The sequence below is a fragment of the Haliotis rufescens genome, unplaced genomic scaffold (assembly GCF_023055435.1).
Source record: "Haliotis rufescens isolate VD_foot unplaced genomic scaffold, xgHalRufe1.0.p SCAF_14, whole genome shotgun sequence".
In the NCBI taxonomy this organism is placed as follows: Eukaryota; Metazoa; Mollusca; class Gastropoda; order Lepetellida; family Haliotidae; genus Haliotis; species Haliotis rufescens.
The window spans coordinates 21,237,218-21,261,731 of record NW_025963824.1 but is presented as its reverse complement, the minus strand read 5'-3'; the positions used below and the strand labels follow the sequence as shown (position 1 = coordinate 21,261,731).

Here is a 24,514-nt window from a genome sequence, read left to right as displayed (position 1 = left end):
TTACAGCAATCAAAACAAACAAAGCTTGTCAGTGTAGTTAATCTTCATTGTGTTGCAACTGCAGACAGAAACTGCTCAGTCCTAACTGTTGATCATGTCCGGTCAAAATTTAAGAATCTCCGGACAATACTTTTTAAAATGTCCGGTAAGCAATATTTTAAAACGGACATTTGAGATTCCCAATCGGACATGTCCGGCGCATATGACGGTTTCCGGACCCCTGTCCGTGACAGATTATCGGATCTACGGCAGATTCCACATATGGGGCAGATATTGGTGTATACTATGATCTATGGCAGATTATCATATAACAAAAACCTTCCCTGAAGTTTAATCATAGAAATCATTTTCTAAGACTGTCCGCACCATCCTCTCATTTGCTGGAGTTGATAAAATCCTGCATGTTGTCACGTTTCCCATCTCGGATTCAGAGCCATTATCATGATTATATCCATGTTTCATGGGTTTTTTAAACCCAAAGAAGTATTTGTCATTGTGTGTCTAATAACAATCCAAATACACTAAAAGTCAGTCTTACCTCTGAGAACATATATTTCTGTTACCGTATATCGCTGTGTATAAGGCGACCCCACGTATAAGACGACCCCCCTGTACACGCCTTCAAAATCAACCCAAAATCCTATACTCCGTGTATAAGGCGACCTGGAATGAAGCACATCACAAGTGTGCACACAAACCTTATATATGCAATAAAAATATGTTTATCTTGCGGTTTTTTTTCTACAATGATAGGTCCAGCACACGTCGCCATTTTGTGTTTACACGGTACGACACCAAATTGGTGCCCGTAAAATAAAATTCATTTATGAAGTAATAACATATAAGAGACAATGGTGAGTAATTTAATCGCCAATTAACTATGTTGTAACTAACTAGGCTTATGTTTGCTTCACATTCAGCGCGTTTATTCCACAATCACTTGTACACACTGTCTCCAACACTTGTTAATACAACTGTAAAAACAGCGGGAATTGATTTCAGCTTCACCGGTTATCACATGTTAGGTCACATGTGCAATATGCAAATGCTTACCGGTACTTCCGGCTCTCTACTCACGGATGTTGATTGTTTTACCGTGTCAGGTGGTTTGACAATCTGCATCGAGGCGAGGGTCATTTCAACTTTATTTGCAGAAATTATTAAACTTTATTCAAGGAAAAGAGATACAAATCATGTTTATGTATGGAAATAGTTATTGGAACAGTTATTTAGTTGAAATGCGAAGTTTTATTGTCAAATGCTGGGCTGGCTATCGGACGCCGGTTGACATCGCCAGTGGAAAAAAATGTGAGATCTTCGACTCCGTGTATAAGACGACCCCCCTTCTTAACCCCCTCATTTTAGGTACGAAAAACTCGCCTTATACACAGCGATATACGGTAACACTTAAATGGCTAAATGACCTCAGTCTCACTCACCTGCATTGGGAACTGCCAATGCATAGATTCCATCCAACTGAGCTATCACTGGCTCTGTGTACAAATTCTTCCAGGGAATTTTTAATGTCAACTTTCCTGGAATGAGAAAATTACAATGTAATGTACATAAACCCGTGAGCACAACAGCCACCTGGGGACTTGTTCACAAGAGTCAGTGGCACAGATTCACACACTCATTATTATGCTGCTAGCTCACTGCTACTGTTATCCTCTCAACGTAAACTTGGAATATTATATAAATTGCTAAATAGCAAAAGGCACCACTTTGTACCTCAGCCCAATTTCTCATTTGAACTGGAAATATTTCAAAAATTACTGAACAGCAAAAGGCACTACTTCATACCCAGACTGATATCTGTACAAAGGTTGATCTAGAAATATCAAACAGTCTTTGAATTATGCTTTGGAAACAAAATGCGATGGACGGAGAGATGGCACACATTCCTATATTACCCTGGTATTTAGACATTTCAAGACAAACATTATGCAAATAGTTACTACATATGCAGAGTGGTTAGCATGGTTAGATGAAAATATAGTTTATGTTGTAATACAAGAACATTCAGGATTTGTTTTATTGTAAAAGTAATATCATGTATGTTTGAATGGCATGTTAAACTATTGGTCATCATTTGATTGCAAAATTGATAGAAAAGCAAGAAAATCATGATAATGATGAAAAGTAGTGTATTGATTGATAAAGGCAAATTCCGTGACTTTTCTGCAATTCTTAGGTAAGTTACATTTTCTACCAATCTTTCCGTGATCACAGAATTGCAGAATTTGTCTGGGACTGGACTATGGGCAACCAGAAAACTGAACAATTTTATAGCAGAACAGAACCAAAGGGAGGGTAGTTTTCATAATTTCCTAAAAATTAGGTAATATGATTTCAGATGTGCCAAATTTTTATTTATAAAACGTCATACTCTCAACATTTTAACTAAGCCATCTGCCTTGTTTGGAACTTTATACACATTACTTGATTTGATCACATATTTTTTTTAATGAGCTAACATAAAATATGTATAAATTTTACAACACCCATTCGGGCCTATGACCATGATGACATGACACAAGAAGAGTCTGGAATACAAGGATGTAGGGGTGATAATTGGTCTGGAAATCACTATTGCGATAACTAATGATATTGAAAGAAACTATTGCGATAACTATTGATATTGCAAGTAACTATTGCGATAAATATCGATAGTTTTCAGTGTATCATTTTAGATGGATTTTAGAGTTGAATTAAATCTTGGAACTGAAGTTTCCTTTGAATGTGATAACCATAACAACAAATACAAAGTAAAGTTTGGGATATGACTGATTTGTTTTTTCTTTACCCTAATAATTTAAGAAAAAGAAACTTGATGTGTAAATAACTACCACTCATGATCAAAAGAAAAACAAATTTGTAAAGCATTGCATGTATTTTATTGATATATTTAATACAATCGAAACTATCGATATTCCTAACTGAAATCGATACTATTGATCAGAAACTGATTTAACAATCGATTTATTGACTTTAAGTGCTTCCCAATAGCAATATATCGATATTTCGATTTATCGTGACACCCCTACAAGGATGCCAGCACCAACAACAAGAGAGATTCTCAACATCAAGAGTCAGTTTCTTCAGCCACCAGCCTACTTGAAGATAGTCTGCTGCTTCACCACCTCCAGTAGGTGTAACACCACACACCAGGGACTTGGAGCATGCCTGGCCACACATGTAGGTGTCACCCAGACATCAAATGTAATGCATATGTCACGCACCACATTCAGCATCTCTCACAAACAATGTGAAATCAATACTGAGTTCCTTCAGATATCTACCTCCATGAATATTCCATGTCTACTGCGTGGAATCCTATTAAGTCTGTTCTGTTGTGAATGTACAGGTCCAAGCAATGGCTGTTTTCAAAATGCTGCTTGCACATTAGCAATCTACTGAAGACAGCAGCTTATTGCAATGGCCAAGAATCCAATGCAGATTTTCACTCTAACGTTAATTTGTCTTCATATGCCCTAGGCAAAGTTTCACAAAACAACTATAAATATCTCTAAACAAAGATCATGCTGCAGCTATAAGTCTGTGCGTCATCTTAACCTTTTATCACTGGTAAACATACTCCAGTCACACAGAGCAACAACTTATATCTAAACTTCCAAAGTCCTTGCAAGTAGTTAACATCAATTTCATACGTGACCTTGGTCAATACTGTTTTGATATGCTGATGTGACAAGAATGATGATTAATTGTAGTCCCCATCAATGATACCAGATGATGTTTCAGTCAGGTGGTCCTATACAATTGGTTGAGGACAGGGAATGGTACTTTACTGGGAAATGAAGGTATAGTTGAAAGTAAAAAGGATGAGAAGCCAAGCCTTTTGGTTCTCATAAGTGTTCCTTTTAATCCTGTACAGTCACTCGCCCTCCATCTGTCTAAGGCACAAAATATGCTCTAGTTCCAGTTTGCCCAAATGGCAGTCTTCACTGTCAAGTCAATACACACGAACCCACAACCAAGGTGTCTGTGTAAATCATCAGCTATAGTGGTTTCAGTGCATAATGGGGATACAATTGCACCACCATTGTTACACATGGCCACAATGACTTACCTCTATTGAACGAGCGCCATTAGCAGTCCTTTAACAAGGTTACCTACCAATAACAGATCTGTACATACGTCAGACTACTCACCAACATGACCAGCTTTGATCTTTACAGGCAGGTCCAGATCATCCTGAAAGTACACATGATGTATCAGTCTACAGTTCACCAGCTGACCAAGGCCAACTCAGACACAGCTACTGAATAGGAGGGATTCTATCAACCCTGTATCAGTCTATGGTTTAACAGCTGACTAAGGCCAACTCAGACACAACTACTGAATAGGAGGGATTCTATCAACCCTGTATCAGTCTATGGTTTAACAGCTGACTAAGGCCAACTCAGACACAGCTACTGAATAGGAGGGATTCTATCAACCCTGTATCAGTCTACGGTTTAACAGCTGACTAAGGCCAACTCAGACACAACTACTGAATAGGAGGGATTCTATCAACCCTGTATCAGTCTACGGTTTAACAGCTGACTAAGGCCAACTCAGACACAGCTACTGAATAGGAGGGATTCTATCAACCCTGTATCAGTCTACGGTTTAACAGCTGACCAAGGCCAACTCAGACACAGCTACTGAATAGGAGGGATTCTATTGACCCTGCATCAGTTTTCAGTTCACCAGCTGACCAAGGCCAACTCAGACACAACTACTGAGTTTAATTAGCGATAGAAATAATATGCAGATATCCTGTGGAGTTTTCATGCCTGCAGTCCTTGACACAAAATAACTAAACCTCATGTTCATATGTGTGTGTTGTCATAGTGAGTGAGGATTGGAAAATAATTTTTATTTTCACTAGTCCACATAAGCAAACAGCTAGAGAGTTGCCATCTACCCAAAGGTAAAAGTGGCAATCCATAAGGAAATGTGACTTGTCCTTGCTGAATGTCACTAGTGTTTGACTAGCAGACTAGCAGAGTTACCCTCCCCACCCAGTACATACCAAGGCACTCTGCTTTAGGTCCAGGTTCTGCAGCACCGCATCTCCTGCAATGGAAGGAGTCCATGATTAGCTCTGAAACAACTCAAGAATATCTATATATAAAATACAAAAGTCCAAAGATGAGATGCATAATTTACTCATTTACTCAACCGGTTTCACGAATGATAACAAGAAGGCCTAGGGACCACCCGATACTTTCATATTACTATAATAAGACTGTCATGCCATTAACTATAGTGATATGAAATAATCAAATGATCCTTAACCTTTTTTAACATGGTGGGTCCACGGAAAGGGGTATGGCAATAACAATGCATGAAGACGAGGTGTATGGAGTTCAATGAGCAGGAGTATGTCAGCAATAGTTTGAACTATTTCCAGTGGTGAAAACATCATCACCAACATACTAGCAGTATACAATGTGAGGGACTAGGGCATACATAAAGGGCTTGGTCGTCACAAAATAATCTTCAGTTGCAAAATTGCAACCGAATTGGTCACTGTTACCATGGTTACAGCCCTAAACTAGTAAAAATAAATATCATTTCTTTTAAAAGAGTGTTTCAATATGCATGATATGAAACAGAGCTACAGATAAGCAGCGTTTTTGCGTAAAATAACCACCAAAAATATTCAAAACCCAATTACTTTCAATTAACTTGTGTACAGAAACGCATGTATTAAATGAAAAAGCCAAATTATAAAAACAGCTCGCTTAATACCCAATGAAGCTTTTTCAGCATGCGTACAAAGGAGCTAATTTCCTAAACACAATTACAAGCTAATTTACTTTCCGAGTTAAACCTCTATATAAAGAACAGTTACATACATCTAAAACATTATTTCATTTTTTCAAAATCTCAAAACGTTCACTAATTTTGGGAAAAACCAAGTAGAGTGATGCATAGATGAGTGAAAAAACATTGGTTACCAAATGAAAAATGTTATAACCCAATTAAAATAGAAAACCTAGAGTAAAATCTCAATTGCTCAAAAAGTTATCTGGAGCTCTGTAATAACAAGGTGTGGTTCTGAGCTGAAATCACCATAAGACAATAAACTTTCCTGCATACAAAGAGCTGAGATGTGTATGAAATCCTCCAAAACCCAACAGAATGGTAACAGTAATTACCCTTTTCATCCTACATACCAGTGTGTCCTAACTCATGTATTTCCACAAACCACATAACATACATGGGCACTACTACAGTTAACAATACATCTCAACACCGCATCTCACATATTGTAACTTAGACATTTATCGCTGGTGTGTTTGTTTGTTGTTCAACACCACACTCAACAATATTCTGGCTATTAGACGGAAGTCTGTAAATAATTGACTCTGGACCAGACAATCCAGTGAGTGACATAATGAGCATCAATCTACGCAACTCGGATATGATAACAAGCATGAAGCAAGTCAGCGAGCCTGACCCCCTGATCCCTGTAGTTGCATCATGTGACAAGCATGGGTTGCTGAACATGCTGAAGATCAATTCTAACCCAGATCTTCATGAGGCTATTGATGTGGGTTTCCTGCTACATGGTTAAGGAAGCATATGCAAATTTTCCAAACTAACTATCATTGTACCAAACACCATCAGGGGCTAAACTCTGCTCTGTAAACATGTATTTGTTTTAAGTAGACATACTTTGGAATGTCAACTCACTTGTTTAAATATACCCAATAGATTGGACCCAAGGAAGTAGAAATATGCTGAATACCCAAAAATATTGTAACTATGCACTCAGAATGATTACAAGTTAGATAATATTCAACATGCACAATGATTCAAGCACTGATAAAGTTTTGTTGTTCATTCCTGTAAAAAATGTCAGGAGGCCAGTTACCTGGTGTATCAAATCACAAACATAATTCTATGTATGCTGTCATGGCTACAATGTTCTACACAAATGACGGAATCTCATGTTCCCATGTATATTGTTTGTGACTGAGTGCTGCTACTGATGTGAATACATCCCGATGTTTCCTCACTTGTAAGGGAGCATCCTTTTCATTTGCAGGGGTAGGGTGGGGGGATTTGGGTTTTTTTAGGATATTTTTACGAACAATCTATTTTTTTCCCCCTAGTTGTATCCAACAAACTATTTATTTTGAGCACCACCAAACAATCTATTTATGTTTACTATTAACGCAAAAGTTTTGAGTCACCACTGCTAACAACTTATTTGTACTATTTGGGTATTTTTAGAAATTGATTCCCAAAGTGTATTAAAACTGCAGCAGTGCTAGGTTATTACTTCTACCTACAATAAAACTGTCAAACTTCTAACAGTGTAATAAAAGAAAAACACAGAATGGTCCTGCTGAGCAAATTCCCTGTCAACTATGCTCACTGATGCATGGCCACATGATGCTCTGCTGTAAATGTCCTGACTCAGCCCCAACATCAAAGCCCGGGTTCTGTAGGAGCCTGCCAGGTGTGTCGCCCAGATGCTAGCTACTGTTTTCATATGCCGCTACCCAGTACCTCACACTTGTCTTAGAGACAATTAAAACAAGGTGGTCAGTCTGTTACTTGGCTGATTGCATGTCATTGTACCACGATGGCATGGATTGTTGCTGTTTGTCACAAGCATCTATTTTAATCAGGGAGGCTCTGATTTCCCTGACTGACTGATTGAATGTCACCTTTATCATGTTGATTAAGTCAATGGGTTGTCTGGATCCTGGTTGGACTATCTACCTAATCTACCCTTCCCCAAGCTTTCTTAAGATGCTTATGCTGGACGAAGTACCCTTATTATATCACCAGAAAGAAAGACATAAGATCCCTGATCTCAAATGTAAAATCATTAAGCTAGCATCTTAAACATGTTAAATATTGCAACTTCTATATCACTTTGGACCATTTTATTCAGGATTGCTCAGAGGTTATAAAACTCTCTCCTGTCTGCACAATCACATTTACAGTAGTGATAGCATCTTATCTTCATTATAACTTAGATCCCCATGATCGATGAGTGTGATAAATCATTGATTATGATTCGTTTGAAATCGTCTGTACTGTCCTCCACTACCTGCAGTTGGACAGACCCACATGAGCCCGAGTGGAGCCCATATAACAAGAACACCTCAACCACTGAGTGTTGATAGCTGCACCAGACACACATAACCTACGAACTCACGATAGGTCTCAGGACAAGTGGGAACTTGGCCTACTACACCAACCATTGTGAGGAGACCATGTGATGAATGTAGGCGTGTACTGAGTGCAGCCAGCGACCAGCCTGGGACAGAGGAATGTGAGTTATGCTGGGAAAGAGCCTAGTGACTTGCAGACCTAGTCGAGGATGTAGGACCAAACTGTCAAGTCAGCATCACACCAGCATCCAAACTGCAGTGCAGAATGTACCTACAAATTTCACCTCTGTCTGACTTCTGCAGAAAATAGTTTGCATCCCAATAACATGAGGAATTTCAGCTTGGAAATGCTTATTAGTTCAATTTGAACATCACTCTGTTCACAGGAACAGATATTTTTTGCCTATGCACACTTATTCACAGACAAATGGACTTCTATGAAAACGCTGCCTGGATGTTGCACAGTCAGTGTGAAGTGTTGTTGCCACAAGGACACATGGAGTCGGTTGTGTAACAATCCAGGTGACACAAGTCAACATCTGTACACACATTAAGCACCTTTCCAAACATTATTTCCACTGCCAAAGAGGTATCAACAACAGAAATCAACAAGCCATACAAAAGAAACACTTTTATTAGACAGATGCACTGCTCAAGCAATCTCTTACTCTGCAATGTTCCCCTCCCATCCTGTCAGTCAGCTATTCCAAGATCTCTGTGATGAGAAACTTATACTATTACAAGCAGTGTATCAGGATATTTGGTGAGCTGTACACCAACATATCAGCCTTTGAGCTGACAATGCACGGAAATAACACTTGGTGGAATGAGCCTGTTAATGAGTGTTATATATAGCATGTGAACCTGCTGATCATCACACATGCTGGAGCAGAAGCATCTGATTACGCCCATAACATCATATGTACCAGTTTCCATGGCTACACGACACACACCTTCAACAGGGAACTCCAATGACCCCATCAAAAGGTCAAGGTTGCATATTTGACATTAGCCAGGATGAACTGAACCCCCTCTCTCACTGTAGACAAACAAGCTCGTTTGGGGTGTTGCCATGACAACTTAAAAAAGCTGCTGCCGATAAATTAAGTTTGCCAAACCTGCGAGGTGGCGTAGCTTGGGTTTTCCCCTGACATGTGTATCTCGCAGTGAGCATGCAGTACTGGGCACCACACCCTCTGTTCTGTGCACCACACACAATCCCACATGGAGCCACACCAAGGAGGTACCTGAGAAAACTGATGCTGCACAGAATATATATATACACACACACAATTATAACAATCATGAGATCCTCACTGATGCAGGGTAAACCCTTCTGTCCCATTAATGTGTCCTATAGACCACTAAATAACCCTAGGTGTCCTGTAGATCACTGTGTAACCCCCAGGTGTCCTATAGACCACTATGTAACCCTAGGTGTCCTATAGACCACTATGTAACCCTAGGTGTCTTGTAGATCACTATGTAACCCTAGGTGTCCTGTAGACCACTGTGTAACCTAGGTGTCCTATAGACCACTGTGTAACCTAGGTGTCCTATAGACCACTATGTAACCCTAGGTGTCCTGTAGATCACTGTGTTACCCCTAGGTGTCCTACAGATCACTGTGTTACCCCTAGGTGTCCTATAGACCACTATGTAACCCTAGGTGTCCTGTAGATCACTATGTAACCCTAGGTGTCCTGTAGATCACTGTGTAACCCCTAGGTGTCCTGTAGATCACTATGTAACCCTAGGTGTCCTGTATATCACTATGTAACCCTAGGTGTCCTGTAGATCACTATGTAACCCTAGGTGTCCTGTAGATCACTGTGTAACCCCCAGGTGTCCTATAGACCACTGTGTTACCCTAGGTGTCCTGTAGATCACTATGTAACCCTAGGTGTCCTGTAGATCACTATGTAACCCTAGGTGTCCTGTAGATCACTATGTAACCCTAGGTGTCCTGTAGATCACTATGTAACCCTAGGTGTCCTGTAGATCACTGTGTAACCCCTAGGTGTCCTATAGACCACTATGTAACCCTAGGTGTCCTGTAGATCACTATGTAACACTAGGTGTCCTGTAGATCACTGTGTAGCCCCCAGGTGTCCTATAGACCACTGTGTAACCCTAGGTATCCTATAGACCACTATGTAACCCTAGGTGTCCTGTAGATCACTATGTAACCCTAGGTGTCCTGTAGATCACTGTGTAACCCTAGGTGTCCTATAGACCACTATGTAACCCTAGGTGTCCTGAAGATCACTATGTAACCCTAGGTGTCCTGTAGATCACTGTGTAACCCCTAGGTGTCCTATAGACCACTATGTAACCCTAGGTGTCCTGTAGATCACTGTGTAACTCTAGGTGTCCTGTAGATCACTGTGTAACCCCTAGGTGTCCTATAGATCACTGTGTAGCCCTAGGTGTCCTGTAGATCACTGTGTAGCCCCTAGGTGTCCTATCGATCACTGTGTTGCTCTCTAGATGTCTGGAAGATCATTGTGTAGCCCCTAGGTGTTCTTTTGAATATTGTGTCGCTCTCTAGATGTTCTGGTAGATCACTGTGTAGCCCTAGGTGTCCCATAGATCACTGTGTAGCAGCTAGGTGTCCTATAGATAACTGTGTAGCCCCTAGGTGTCCTATAGAATATTGCGTCACTCTCTAGATGTTCTGGTAGATCACTGTGTAGCCCCTAGGTGTCCTATAGATCACTGTGTAGCCCTAGGTGTCCTGTAGATCACTGTGTAGCCCCTAGGTGTCCTATCGATCACTGTGTTGCTCTCTAGACGTCTGGAAGATCATTGTGTAGCCCCTAGGTGTTCTTTTGAATATTGTGTCGCTCTCTAGATGTTCCGGTAGATCACTGTGTAGCCCTAGGTGTCCCATAGATCACTGTGTAGCAGCTAGGTGTCCTATAGATAACTGTGTAGCCCCTAGGTGTCCTATAGAATATTGTGTCACTCTCTAGATGTTCTGGTAGATCACTGTGTAGCCCCTAGGAGTCCTATAGATCACTGTGTAGCCCCTAGGTGTCCTGTAGATCACTGTGTAGCCCTAGGTGTCCTATCGATCACTGTGTTGCTCTCTAGATGTCTGGAAGATCATTGTGTAGCCCCTAGGTGTTCTTTTGAATATTGTGTCGCTCTCTAGATGTTCTGGTAGATCACTGTGTAGCCCCTAGGAGTCCTATAGATCACTGTGTAGCAGCTAGGTGTCCTATAGATAACTGTGTAGCCCCTAGGTGTCCTATAGAATATTGCATCACTCTCTAGATGTTCTGGTAGATCACTGTGTAGCCCCTAGGTGTCCTGTAGATCACTGTGTAGCCCCTAGGTGTCCTATCGATCACTGTGTTGCTCTCTAGATGTCTGGAAGATCATTGTGTAGCCCCTAGGTGTCCTTTTGAATATTGTGTCGCTCTCTAGATGTTCTGGTAGATCATTGTGTAGTCCATCACATAAGATCTCTGTATAGGGTGCAACTGGCTGTTCAGTGCTGCAATATGATTACTTGGTAACATTGCTGGGAAAGTGTAACATTCACTGAGTGAATGTCCTGATGATATAAGCCTGTGTAACTGTATTACCCTGCACAGTGCTGGTGACACACAACCCTGCAAGTCCAAGTCAGACAGATGAAGATCTAGTCCAGTGGCTTGCTGCTCTCTACTCAGTTACATGAGAGACACCATTGCACAAACCTTAAACCTTAACATGCTTAAACCTTCTAAAACATAGACACAGTGTTTGGACCTTTTTCCAGTATTTTGCACTACATGAAATACACAAAATTATCAACATGATCAGTGAAAGTAATTGTTGACAGTGTGTGTGCTGAAATAACATCATTATCTTGCATGTTTACATGGCTAAACAGTGGAATAAGTCGACATTTGCATTTTCTTTAAGATTTTCACAACCCTAGATACAATACACTTGATATGAAAGTAACTCATCCATTTATTAAAGTTAATGAAAATTCCTGAAATGCTGCACTCAGTTTTAACATGTTTATAACAATAACAGACAAAGTCAGTCAGGGACACAACATCTTGTCCATGAAATCCCTACTTATTTGTGTCAGAATGAGTTTGGTGGTGAAGTGTGAGGTGAGGTTTAGTGTGGTCTATCTGTTATACAAGAGAGGCAGTCGGTGGTAAAGGCACATATTACCACACTTAGCTAGAATATTTCCTCCCCTGCAATACCAGTTCACAATGCTAGAAATGCTAAGTTTATGTCAAGTAGTAATGTTGTTAATGTTAATTCCTTAGCATGGTAATAATATTATTCTATAGTCTGGTACACATAGAAACATGAGTTGAAATAAATTTGAACATTTTTAGGAAGCATTTGTCCACCATCAGCATTTGACAATGTATTGGTTGTGTCTGCAGGTGGGTTATACAACCAACAAACACAACAGAAACATTGGGCTGTTTAAGCATGTGCAATCATTACATGCTGCATCATGTGTGTGTGACTGCACAAAGTAGTATATTGATTCCCTGTACTACTAGCTTACAACTGTTGCTGTGAAGCCAGGTGTTACAGCCATCTGTACAACCACACATACACTGCAGGCTACAGCCAGTACACCATGGCTGTACAACCACATACACACTGCAGGCTACAGCCAGTACACCATGGCTGTACAACTACTTACACACTGCAGGCTACAACCAGTACACCATGTCTGTACAACTACATACACACTGCAGGCTACAACCAGTACACCATGTCTGTACAACTACATACACACTGCAGACTACAGCCAGTACACCATGGCTGTACAACTACATACACACTGCAGGCTACAGCCAGTACACCATGGCTGTACAACTACATACACACTGCAGACTACAGCCAGTACACCATGGCTGTACAACTACATACACACTGCAGACTACAGCCAGTACACCATGTCTGTACAACTACTTACACACTGCAGGCTACAGCCAGTACACCATGGCTGTACAACTACATACACACTGCAGACTACAGCCAGTACACCATGGCTGTACAACTACTTACACACTGCAGGCTACAGCCAGTACACCATGGCTGTACAACCACATACACACCGCAGGCTACAGCCAGTACACCATGTCTGTACAACCACTTACACACTGCAGGCTACAGCCAGTACACCATGGCTGTACAACTACACATACACTGCAGGCTACAGCCAGTACACCATGGCTGTACAACTACTTACACATTGCAGACTACAGCCAGTACACCATGGCTGTACAACTACATACACACTGCAGGCTACAGCCAGTACACCATGTCTGTACAACTACTTATACACTGCAGGCTACAGCCAGTACACCATGTCTGTACAACTACATACACACTGCAGGCTACAGCCAGTACACCATGTCTGTACAACTACTTATACACTGCAGGCTACAGCCAGTACACCATTGCTGTACAACTACATACACACTGCAGGCTACAGCCAGTACACCTTGTCTGTACAACTACATACACACTGCAGGCTACAGCCAGTACACCATGGCTGTACAACCACATACACACTGCAGGCTACAGCCAGTACACCATGTCTGTACAACTACTTACACACTGCAGGCTACAGCCAGTACACCATGGCTGTACAACTACATACACACTGCAGGCTACAGCCAGTACACCTTGTCTGTACAACTACATACACACTGCAGGCTACAGCCAGTACACCATGTCTGTACAACTACTTATACACTGCAGGCTACAGCCAGTACACCATGGCTGTACAACTACATACACACTGCAGGCTACAGCCAGTACACCATGGCTGTACAACTACATAAACACTGCAGACTACAGCCAGTACACCATGGCTGTACAACCACATACACACTGCAGACTACAGCCAGTACACCATGGCTGTACAACTACATACACACTGCAGGCTACAGCCAGTACACCATGGCTGTACAACTACATACACACTGCAGGCTACAGCCAGTACACCATGGCTGTACAACCACATACACACTGCAGGCTACAGCCAGTACACCATGTCTGTACAACTACATACACACTGCAGGCTACAGCCAGTACACCATGTCTGTACAACTACTTACACACTGCAGGCTACAGCCAGTACACCATGGCTGTACAACTACTTACACATTGCAGACTACAGCCAGTACACCATGGCTGTACAACTACATACACACTGCAGGCTACAGCCAGTACACCATGTCTGTACAACTACTTACACACTGCAGACTACAGCCAGTACACCATGTCTGTACAACTACATACACACTGCAGACTACAGCCAGTACACCATGGCTGTACAACTACATACACACTGCAGACTACAGCCAGTACACCATGGCTGTACAACTACACATACACTGCAGGCTACAGCCAGTACACCATGGCTGTACAACTACTTACACATTGCAGACTACAGCCAGTACACCATGTCTGTACAACTACATACACACTGCAGGCTACAGCCAGTACACCATGTCTGTACAACTACTTACACACTGCAGGCTACAGCCAGTACACCATGGCTGTACAACTACTTACACATTGCAGACTACAGCCAGTACACCATGGCTGTACAACTACATACACACTGCAGGCTACAGCCAGTACACCATGTCTGTACAACTACTTACACACTGCAGACTACAGCCAGTACACCATGTCTGTACAACTACATACACACTGCAGACTACAGCCAGTACACCATGGCTGTACAACTACATACACACTGCAGGCTACAGCCAGTACACCATGGCTGTACAACTACATACACACTGCAGGCTACAGCCAGTACACCATGGCTGTACAACCACATACACACTGCAGGCTACAGCCAGTACACCATGTCTGTACAACTACATACACACTGCAGGCTACAGCCAGTACACCATGTCTGTACAACTACTTACACACTGCAGGCTACAGCCAGTACACCATGGCTGTACAACTACTTACACATTGCAGACTACAGCCAGTACACCATGGCTGTACAACTACATACACACTGCAGGCTACAGCCAGTACACCATGTCTGTACAACTACTTACACACTGCAGACTACAGCCAGTACACCATGTCTGTACAACTACATACACACTGCAGACTACAGCCAGTACACCATGGCTGTACAACTACATACACACTGCAGACTACAGCCAGTACACCATGGCTGTACAACTACACATACACTGCAGGCTACAGCCAGTACACCATGGCTGTACAACTACTTACACATTGCAGACTACAGCCAGTACACCATGTCTGTACAACTACATACACACTGCAGGCTACAGCCAGTACACCATGTCTGTACAACTACTTACACACTGCAGGCTACAGCCAGTACACCATGGCTGTACAACTACTTACACATTGCAGACTACAGCCAGTACACCATGGCTGTACAACTACATACACACTGCAGGCTACAGCCAGTACACCATGTCTGTACAACTACTTACACACTGCAGACTACAGCCAGTACACCATGTCTGTACAACTACATACACACTGCAGACTACAGCCAGTACACCATGGCTGTACAACTACATACACACTGCAGACTACAGCCAGTACACCATGGCTGTACAACTACACATACACTGCAGGCTACAGCCAGTACACCATGGCTGTACAACTACTTACACATTGCAGACTACAGCCAGTACACCATGGCTGTACAACTACATACACACTGCAGGCTACAGCCAGTACACCATGTCTGTACAACTACTTATACACTGCAGGCTACAGCCAGTACACCATGTCTGTACAACTACATACACACTGCAGGCTACAGCCAGTACACCATGGCTGTACAACCACACACTGCAGGCTACAGCCAGTACACCATGTCTGTACAAGTACACATACACTGCAGGCTACAGCCAGTACACTATGTCTGTACAACTACATACACACTGCAGGCTACAGCCAGTACACCATAGCTGTACAACAACATAACACTGCAGGCTACAGCCAGTACACCATGGCTGTACAACCACATACACACTGCAGGCTACAGCCAGTACACCATGTCTGTACAACTACACATACACTGCAGGCTACAGCCAGTACACCATGGCTGTACAACTACATACACACTGCAGACTACAGCCAGTACACCATGTCTGTACAACTACATACACACTGCAGGCTACAGCCAGTACACCATGGCTGTACAACCACATACACACTGCAGACTACAGCCAGTACACCATGTCTGTACAACTACTTACACACTGCAGACTACAGCCAGTACACCATGGCTGTACAACTACATACACACTGCAGGCTACAGCCAGTGCACCATGGCTGTACAACTACTTATACACTGCAGGCTACAGCCAGTACACCATGGCTGTACAACTACATACACACTGCAGGCTACAGCCAGTACACCATGGCTGTACAACTACTTACACACTGCAGGCTACAGCCAGTACACCATGTCTGTACAACTACTTACACACTGCAGGCCACAGCCAGTACACCATGTCTGTACAACTACTTACACACTGCAGACTACAGCCAGTACACCATGTCTGTACAACTACATACACACTGCAGACTACAGCCAGTACACCATGGCTGTACAACTACATACACACTGCAGACTACAGCCAGTACACCATGGCTGTACAACTACACATACACTGCAGGCTACAGCCAGTACACCATGGCTGTACAACTACTTACACATTGCAGACTACAGCCAGTACACCATGGCTGTACAACTACATACACACTGCAGGCTACAGCCAGTACACCATGTCTGTACAACTACTTATACACTGCAGGCTACAGCCAGTACACCATGTCTGTACAACTACATACACACTGCAGGCTACAGCCAGTACACCATGTCTGTACAACTACTTATACACTGCAGGCTACAGCCAGTACACCATTGCTGTACAACTACATACACACTGCAGGCTACAGCCAGTACACCTTGTCTGTACAACTACATACACACTGCAGGCTACAGCCAGTACACCATGGCTGTACAACCACATACACACTGCAGGCTACAGCCAGTACACCATGTCTGTACAACTACTTACACACTGCAGGCTACAGCCAGTACACCATGGCTGTACAACTACATACACACTGCAGGCTACAGCCAGTACACCTTGTCTGTACAACTACATACACACTGCAGGCTACAGCCAGTACACCATGTCTGTACAACTACTTATACACTGCAGGCTACAGCCAGTACACCATGGCTGTACAACTACATACACACTGCAGGCTACAGCCAGTACACCATGGCTGTACAACTACATAAACACTGCAGACTACAGCCAGTACACCATGGCTGTACAACCACATACACACTGCAGGCTACAGCCAGTACACCATGGCTGTACAACTACATACACACTGCAGGCTACAGCCAGTACACCATGGCTGTACAACTACATACACACTGCAGGCTACAGCCAGTACACCATGGCTGTACAACCACATACACACTGCAGGCTACAGCCAGTACACCATGTCTGTACAACTACATACACACTGCAGGCTACAGCCAGTACACCATGTCTGTACAACTACTTACACACTGCAGGCTACAGCCAGTACACCATGGCTGTACAACTACTTACACATTGCAGACTACAGCCAGTACACCATGGCTGTACAACTACATACACACTGCAGGCTACAGCCAGTACACCATGTCTGTACAACTACTTACACACTGCAGGCTACAGCCAGTACACCATGGCTGTACAACTACATACACACTGCAGGCTACAGCCAGTACACCTTGTCTGTACAACTACATACACACTGCAGGCTACAGCCAGTACACCATGGCTGTACAACCACATACACACTGCAGGCTACAGCCAGTACACCATGTCTGTACAACAACTTACACACTGCAGGCTACAGCCAGTACACCATGGCTGTACAACTACATACACACTGCAGGCTACAGCCAGTACACCTTGTCTGTACAACTACATACACACTGCAGGCTACAGCCAGTACACCTTGTCTGTACAACTACTTATACACTGCAGGCTACAGCCAGTACACCATGGCTGTACAACTACATACACACTGCAGGCTACAGCCAGTACACCATGGCTGTACAACTACATACACACTGCAGACTACAGCCAGTACACCATGGCTGTACAACCACATACACACTGCAGACTACAGCCAGTACACCATGGCTGTACAACTACATACACACTGCAGGCTACAGCCAGTACACCATGGCTGTACAACTACATACACACTGCAGGCTACAGCCAGTACACCATTGCTGTACAACCACATACACACTGCAGGCTACAGCCAGTACACCATGTCTGTACAAGTACACATACACTGCAGGCTACAGCCAGTACACCATGGCTGTACAACTACATACACACTGCAGACTACAGCCAGTACACCATGTCTGTACAACTACATACACACTGCAGGCTACAGCCAGTACACCATGGCTGTACAACCACATACACACTGCAGACTACAGCCAGTACACCATGGCTGTACAACTACACATACACTGTAGGCTACAGCCAGTACACCATGTCTGTACAACTACATACACACTGCAGACTACAGCCAGTACACCATGTCTGTACAACTACACATACACTGTAGGCTACAGCCAGTACACCATGTCTGTACAACTACATACACACTGCAGACTACAGCCAGTACACCATGGCTGTACAACTACACATACACTGTAGGCTACAGCCAGTACACCATGTCTGTACAACTACATACACACTGCAGACTACAGCCAATGAAATATAACATGTTTGGTGTGTATTTTACATGAATATGCAATGGAGCTTATCTGGAGCCATGTACACACACTGCAGGCTAGATACTGTATTACAAGGCTGGTAGTGAACTCTGGGCATCACACCTATCTGCTGAGAATGACCATCACACACATGCCATTCTACACTGTAGACAGTTAATATGACATTCCAAACATGAATTGTTTTCACACCTTTTGTCAGACCACATACAAACTTGATACTTTCCTGTCAACAAGGCCATGGACATGAAGGAGTCGAATCATCAACATTTTCAAAGTATTGGTAACACTGAGGAGGAAAACTATATCTGAAATGTGGGATATGCAGATGGTCTTACTAAATAACTGTATAGCCATGTACTATTCCATCACGAAACTTGTAAGGTTACAAACAGGTGACTGGGGGGGGGGGGACCTGGTACAAAGGACAACACTCCAGCAGAGTATAGTCCTCCCTATACTAGGATTCAATGTGATTACATGCTCATCAATGGTGCATTCATTCAAAAACACGAACAAACTATTGTTTTAATAAATCTGAAGATAAGAAAGTCTTTGAACAGAATTCCTATGTGACTATATAATATGAATATGAAAAGGAAAAGGAAAACTGAATGCTGATCACTCAAGCCGTGACCCAGTGAGGGATTGGACAGGGTGTCAGCACCTTCTTAGCCATACTGTAGTTGCAAGAACATTATCAATGGCCAGCCTCACACAAGGGATGGCAGGAAACAATAGAGGGTGGATCAGACAAACTGACACACTGACCACTACCACCTAGTTCACATGACCACTACCACTTTGTTGACTATGTGCGTGTTTATTGTTTAATGACGAATCAGCAATATACCATCTGTATGAAAGTGGCCTGTAAATAATCAAATTTTGACTAGACAACCTAGTGACTGATATTATGACTGACATTAAGTCACCTCTGACGACCAGCATGAGGCTGCTAGGGACCAACTGTCAGGGTCACTACTGCCTGCATCCAGCCCTGGCTGCACCCTGTGAATGATGTTTCCTTACCATGCTCACATTGAGATTTGCTGCTATTCATAGAATGCAACGTACAGTACTGTAAGAAGATGTGAAGTGGGGGAAACCTCACAGCACAGATAGTGTGTTCACGAGAAAAACACTGTGAAACACAGAATTCACTTTTCACGCAATATATTAGAAATAATCCTCGATTGTTTTATTGAGACTCTCCAAATGCATGCAGATATGGAACCCTAAAATTCAAGGCCTATTCAAGGCTTTTCAAGGTTGCTTGCTGTCATTTTCAAGGCTTTTTTGTTGGGTTATTAGCCTTAGTCTGTCAATATTTTATTAAATCAGCATACTATATATGAATAATAAGACCTTAAAAGCAGTATGATTATCATAAATTTTCCAACAAGATTTTTATTTCACTAACAACAAAAGTATATTAAGTCTGTCATAAAAATTTTCAGGGTCTTTAGCACACAAATCTATCACCATCATAAATCTAAATTATACATGTCAAACATCTTCGCTAAATATTTGTGTGTGTTTTAATACTTTGACTTACAAGTATATGTCATTTTGTACAAATTCAAGGCTTGTCAAGGTCTGATGACACACAATGACCCAAGTAACATATTGTTACCCTCCAAAACCTATTATTTTAAACTCAGTTTTCATGATGGCTGCTGATGTTTTGGAAACTCCAGTGCTGTGTCCAAGATGTATCAACTGTAGCAGATTATGTAGATAAACTGCACCTTGTGTCCTCCAGGCCAGACATATACATAATCTACCAGGCAAGACTTTGGCATGTCTTTGGGGGCATGTTAAAAGTAAACAAGTCATTTCCAAGTCCACCATTGTCCACATCCCAGAAGTCTTGACTCTGGCCACCTACTCCCTTGAAAAGTGTAACAACGATGTTGTTCATGATGTAAACTACTATGAACTACAACATGTACAAAATGAGGGCATCCTTCTAAATGTAAGTAGACAAAACAGCTTTATCTTGCTTAACATACATCATGTACATAGAGGCAATATAAAAACATGGAATCAACCGGTGCTGAAACTGTGCCATTTGTCTGTTCAAAGAAACCCCAACCCGAAACAATTTCATTCAGAAAACACCATGTCCACAGTTGACATAGGTGACACAGTTCTTACTATCACTAATATCAGTGTTGTAATCCCTCAGTGGCAAGGCTTTTGGTGTTACAAGCAGGGGTCCGGAAACCGTCATATGCGCCGGACATGTCCGATTGGGAATCTCAAATGTCCGGTTTAAAATATTGCAAGTGACGTTATCATGTTGATAACCGTCACACCCCCCTCACATGCACAGACCAGCAGGATGGATGGACTTGTAACCTTGAACCACCATCTCACAGATGTGATTACACAATCTGCGACATGGACATATCATTATGACCATGATGACCTGCTGTGATATCACTAGACACTGTGCCTGTCAGTAGTTGACAGCTCAGACTTATGCATGACATAGCATGTTTGAGGGATAGAATGTGACACTAACCAGCTAGCCAGGGTCAGTTTGTCTAATGACACCAATGTTAACGAAAATAAGAATGAGACAACTCGGATATTAAAACTTACAAATTTTCTCTCCTTCCCTCTCCTCGACTTTAAGGTGGTGATCTACAACTTGCACGTGCAAGTTCATACACGGTGCACAATCTGGATGTTTCCGAGCTTGTTTGGAACATGATACTCATGCACATTTTTTAATGTGAACAGCACACAATAATTGTTTAACTACCAGGTGCTCATAAGAACAGCTTTGTTAAACTGTAAATATGCATTAGCAATGCCATGGCAAGATGGAAATCAACTTCTATGCGCAGTGGGTGTGCTGCAAACAAGAATTGCACAAAACAAAGTTCCCAGCCATTTTAATGTTCATCGAAACGCCAATACCATCTCTTCGGAGACGTTATCTACAGCAGGTGTTTGAATAACTCCAAGTAATTCATTGTTTTTCAAATATTTTAAGTCTGATATTTTGATGTGTTTGAAATGAAATTTTCCAATCAAAGACATATTTGATAAAAAATGCATTGAAAGAAATTGATCTGTCCTGACAAGGAAAATGTATGTGCGAGTTGTTTCATTGTCCAGTGGTCATGCATGGCTTGAAGTGCAGCACATGACAATGGCAATGCTACACAACCTACAACCATCTGTCTGTGCTGCTCACAACAATGTCACATGTCTGCTGAGTCAGCCGCAGGGGGGGTGGGAGGAAATGATTCAACAGCTGCTGCACTCAGCAAGCCATCCCTGCCTTCCACACACATAGGAACCAGCTTCATCAACCATTCAGCCATAACTGGGCGGCAAATCATCACACAGGTGACACATGTAGCACTGTGAAGACTGCTCCTGCAGACAAGCTAGTGCTACTATGCACCACATGCGACACAGCTGATCCACAGCACCACATGTAACACAGTTGATCCACAGAACCATGTGTGACACAGTTGATCCACAGAACCATGTGTGACACAGTTGATCTACGGAACTATGTGTGACACAGTTGATCCACAGCACCACATGTAACACAGTTGATCCACAGAACCATGTGTGACAGTTGATCCACAGCACCATGTGTGACACAGTTGATCCACAGCACCACATGTAACACAGTTGATCAACAGAACCATGTGTGACACAGTTGATCCACAGAACCATGTGTGACACAGTTGATCCACAGAACCAAGTGTGACACAGTTGATCCACAGCACCACATGTGAAAAAGTTGATCCACAGAACCATGTGCAATGATGTGTGACACAGTTGATCCACAGCACCACATGTGACACAGTTGATCCACAGCACCACATGTGACACAGTTGATCCACAGGACCACAGGAGGAGGAGGAAGAGAGATAGACAGAAGTTATGTGGCAAATTAAGCTACATGAGGATATTCACACCTCAAAACTCACTTTTTCCCTAATGCACATTTTAATAAAATTTGATCTGATGACAATTTTGCATAAGAACAATCGTATGCACCGATTATGCATCAGCTGATGTTTGTAAATCATGTGATCATAACCATGATAACAAGATGGTGCCTGATCAATTCATCTTGCTTGGCAAGGCATAATCGCTATAAAATTAAAAAGACATGGTCAGTTGATGATATATTTGTTTCAAGAAACAAATGTTTTCAAAGGTAAGACTAAATTTTAGTGAATTGGGATTGTTATTAGTCACGTAATGAGAAGTACTTCTTAGATGCTCAAAAACTCATTACACAAGGATCTATACATTTACTAAGGACCCATTGAGGTTTAAACCTAAACATGAGTTGAATTGCATCCTTACTTTTGTATACTTATTATTCTAATATTAGTCATACTTATACCCAAGGCCAAAATGACATCTCTAAGAGCCTCTCGCCTGGGCTGGAATTACAAAGGATTTAAAGAGCTACAGTCACAGCAGTCTATATGTTGTAGTCATTCAATGAACTGGCAAATGTGATATGCATAAAAAGCGCAAATAGCGCAGTAAACACAAGACCACAGTCGTCACAACCACTTCAAATTTCCATATAAATAGACACATTCGGTGTCACGTGACCGATACTGCCATATCGATCTGCAACGGATGCAGCTTCAGAACAAAGCTGTCCCTCACAATGAAATGTATATATTCATTTGCATCACCAAATATTAACGCACACATAACATGGGCACGTGATTACGGCGGTGATCCATGTGTTGCCAGAATTAGCTGCTGGTGTCAGATATATGAGCAACTTGGCGTATTCTTTTAATTCCAGGAAGTGATCTTATGCGAAGAAAGTACTGTCATTCAAGCGCGCACACGTGAGAGAAGCCGGCTCATAGTGCGTGCATTTCTACAGTTAACAGTTGTGCATTATCGACGGCGACGCCCGCTCTAAAAATATAAATATGTCCATATGTGTCAAATATAGTCGTACGGGGTCGTCAGCCCACGCAAATTCCACTTGAGCTCAGACTGATTCGATATCACGCGCAAAGTCATAAGACATCGGCATGATCGGTAGGCCTAAACGCTTACACCGTAAAAGTAGAAAACTTACCGCCCCAAATGCCCAACTTGAGTTGCGATGCATCCAAATTCTCCACATAATCTCCAACGAACTTGTTAATAAGTTCCACAACAAGAGATTCGAAAACCATTTTGAGTTGTCAGAGGGACTAAAACCGGCCACTATTTCATTAAAACCAGGAATAATACTCCAGACGGACTGCCTTTCGCCGCCTCAATCGGCCATGATGTTTTCGTCAGTATGCTAATGAGGTCACGGGTTTTCACGGTCCAATGGCTAGTGACTGTTTCAGTGCCGCGTGCGAGGAGCTGTGTGGGATAAATGTTTCGGCGTGTAATAGCAGATGCGCTATCAAATATCATGTTTCAGTTTCCGTATATTCTTCGGTCAATTCAGTTTACACCGGAAGTAGTATTTGGTATTACGTGATCAAGGTCAGTAATGTAGATAAGTAGAAATGGCTACAGCCCGAGTCCATCCTGA

At 42.4% G+C, this 24,514-nt stretch overlaps 1 protein-coding gene across 7 annotated transcripts in view; it reads right to left on the bottom strand.

The window, feature by feature from the left end:
* LOC124116680 (vacuolar protein sorting-associated protein 13A-like) overlaps positions 1 to 24,292 on the bottom strand; it is a 150,126-nt gene extending 125,834 nt beyond the window's left edge. For all 7 annotated transcript variants that reach the window (XM_048395128.1, XM_048395131.1, XM_048395132.1 and 4 more), the window contains exons 1-4: positions 24,062 to 24,292; positions 5,039 to 5,082; positions 4,173 to 4,215; positions 1,440 to 1,535 (exon numbers count right to left, since the gene is read on the bottom strand). In XM_048395128.1, coding sequence (XP_048251085.1) covers positions 1,440 to 1,535; positions 4,173 to 4,215; positions 5,039 to 5,082; positions 24,062 to 24,161 — 283 coding nt within the window. In that variant the 5' untranslated portion in view covers positions 24,162 to 24,292. The remainder of the gene's footprint in view (positions 1 to 1,439; positions 1,536 to 4,172; positions 4,216 to 5,038; positions 5,083 to 24,061) is intronic.
* Between the last annotated feature and the right edge of the window lie 222 nt (positions 24,293 to 24,514).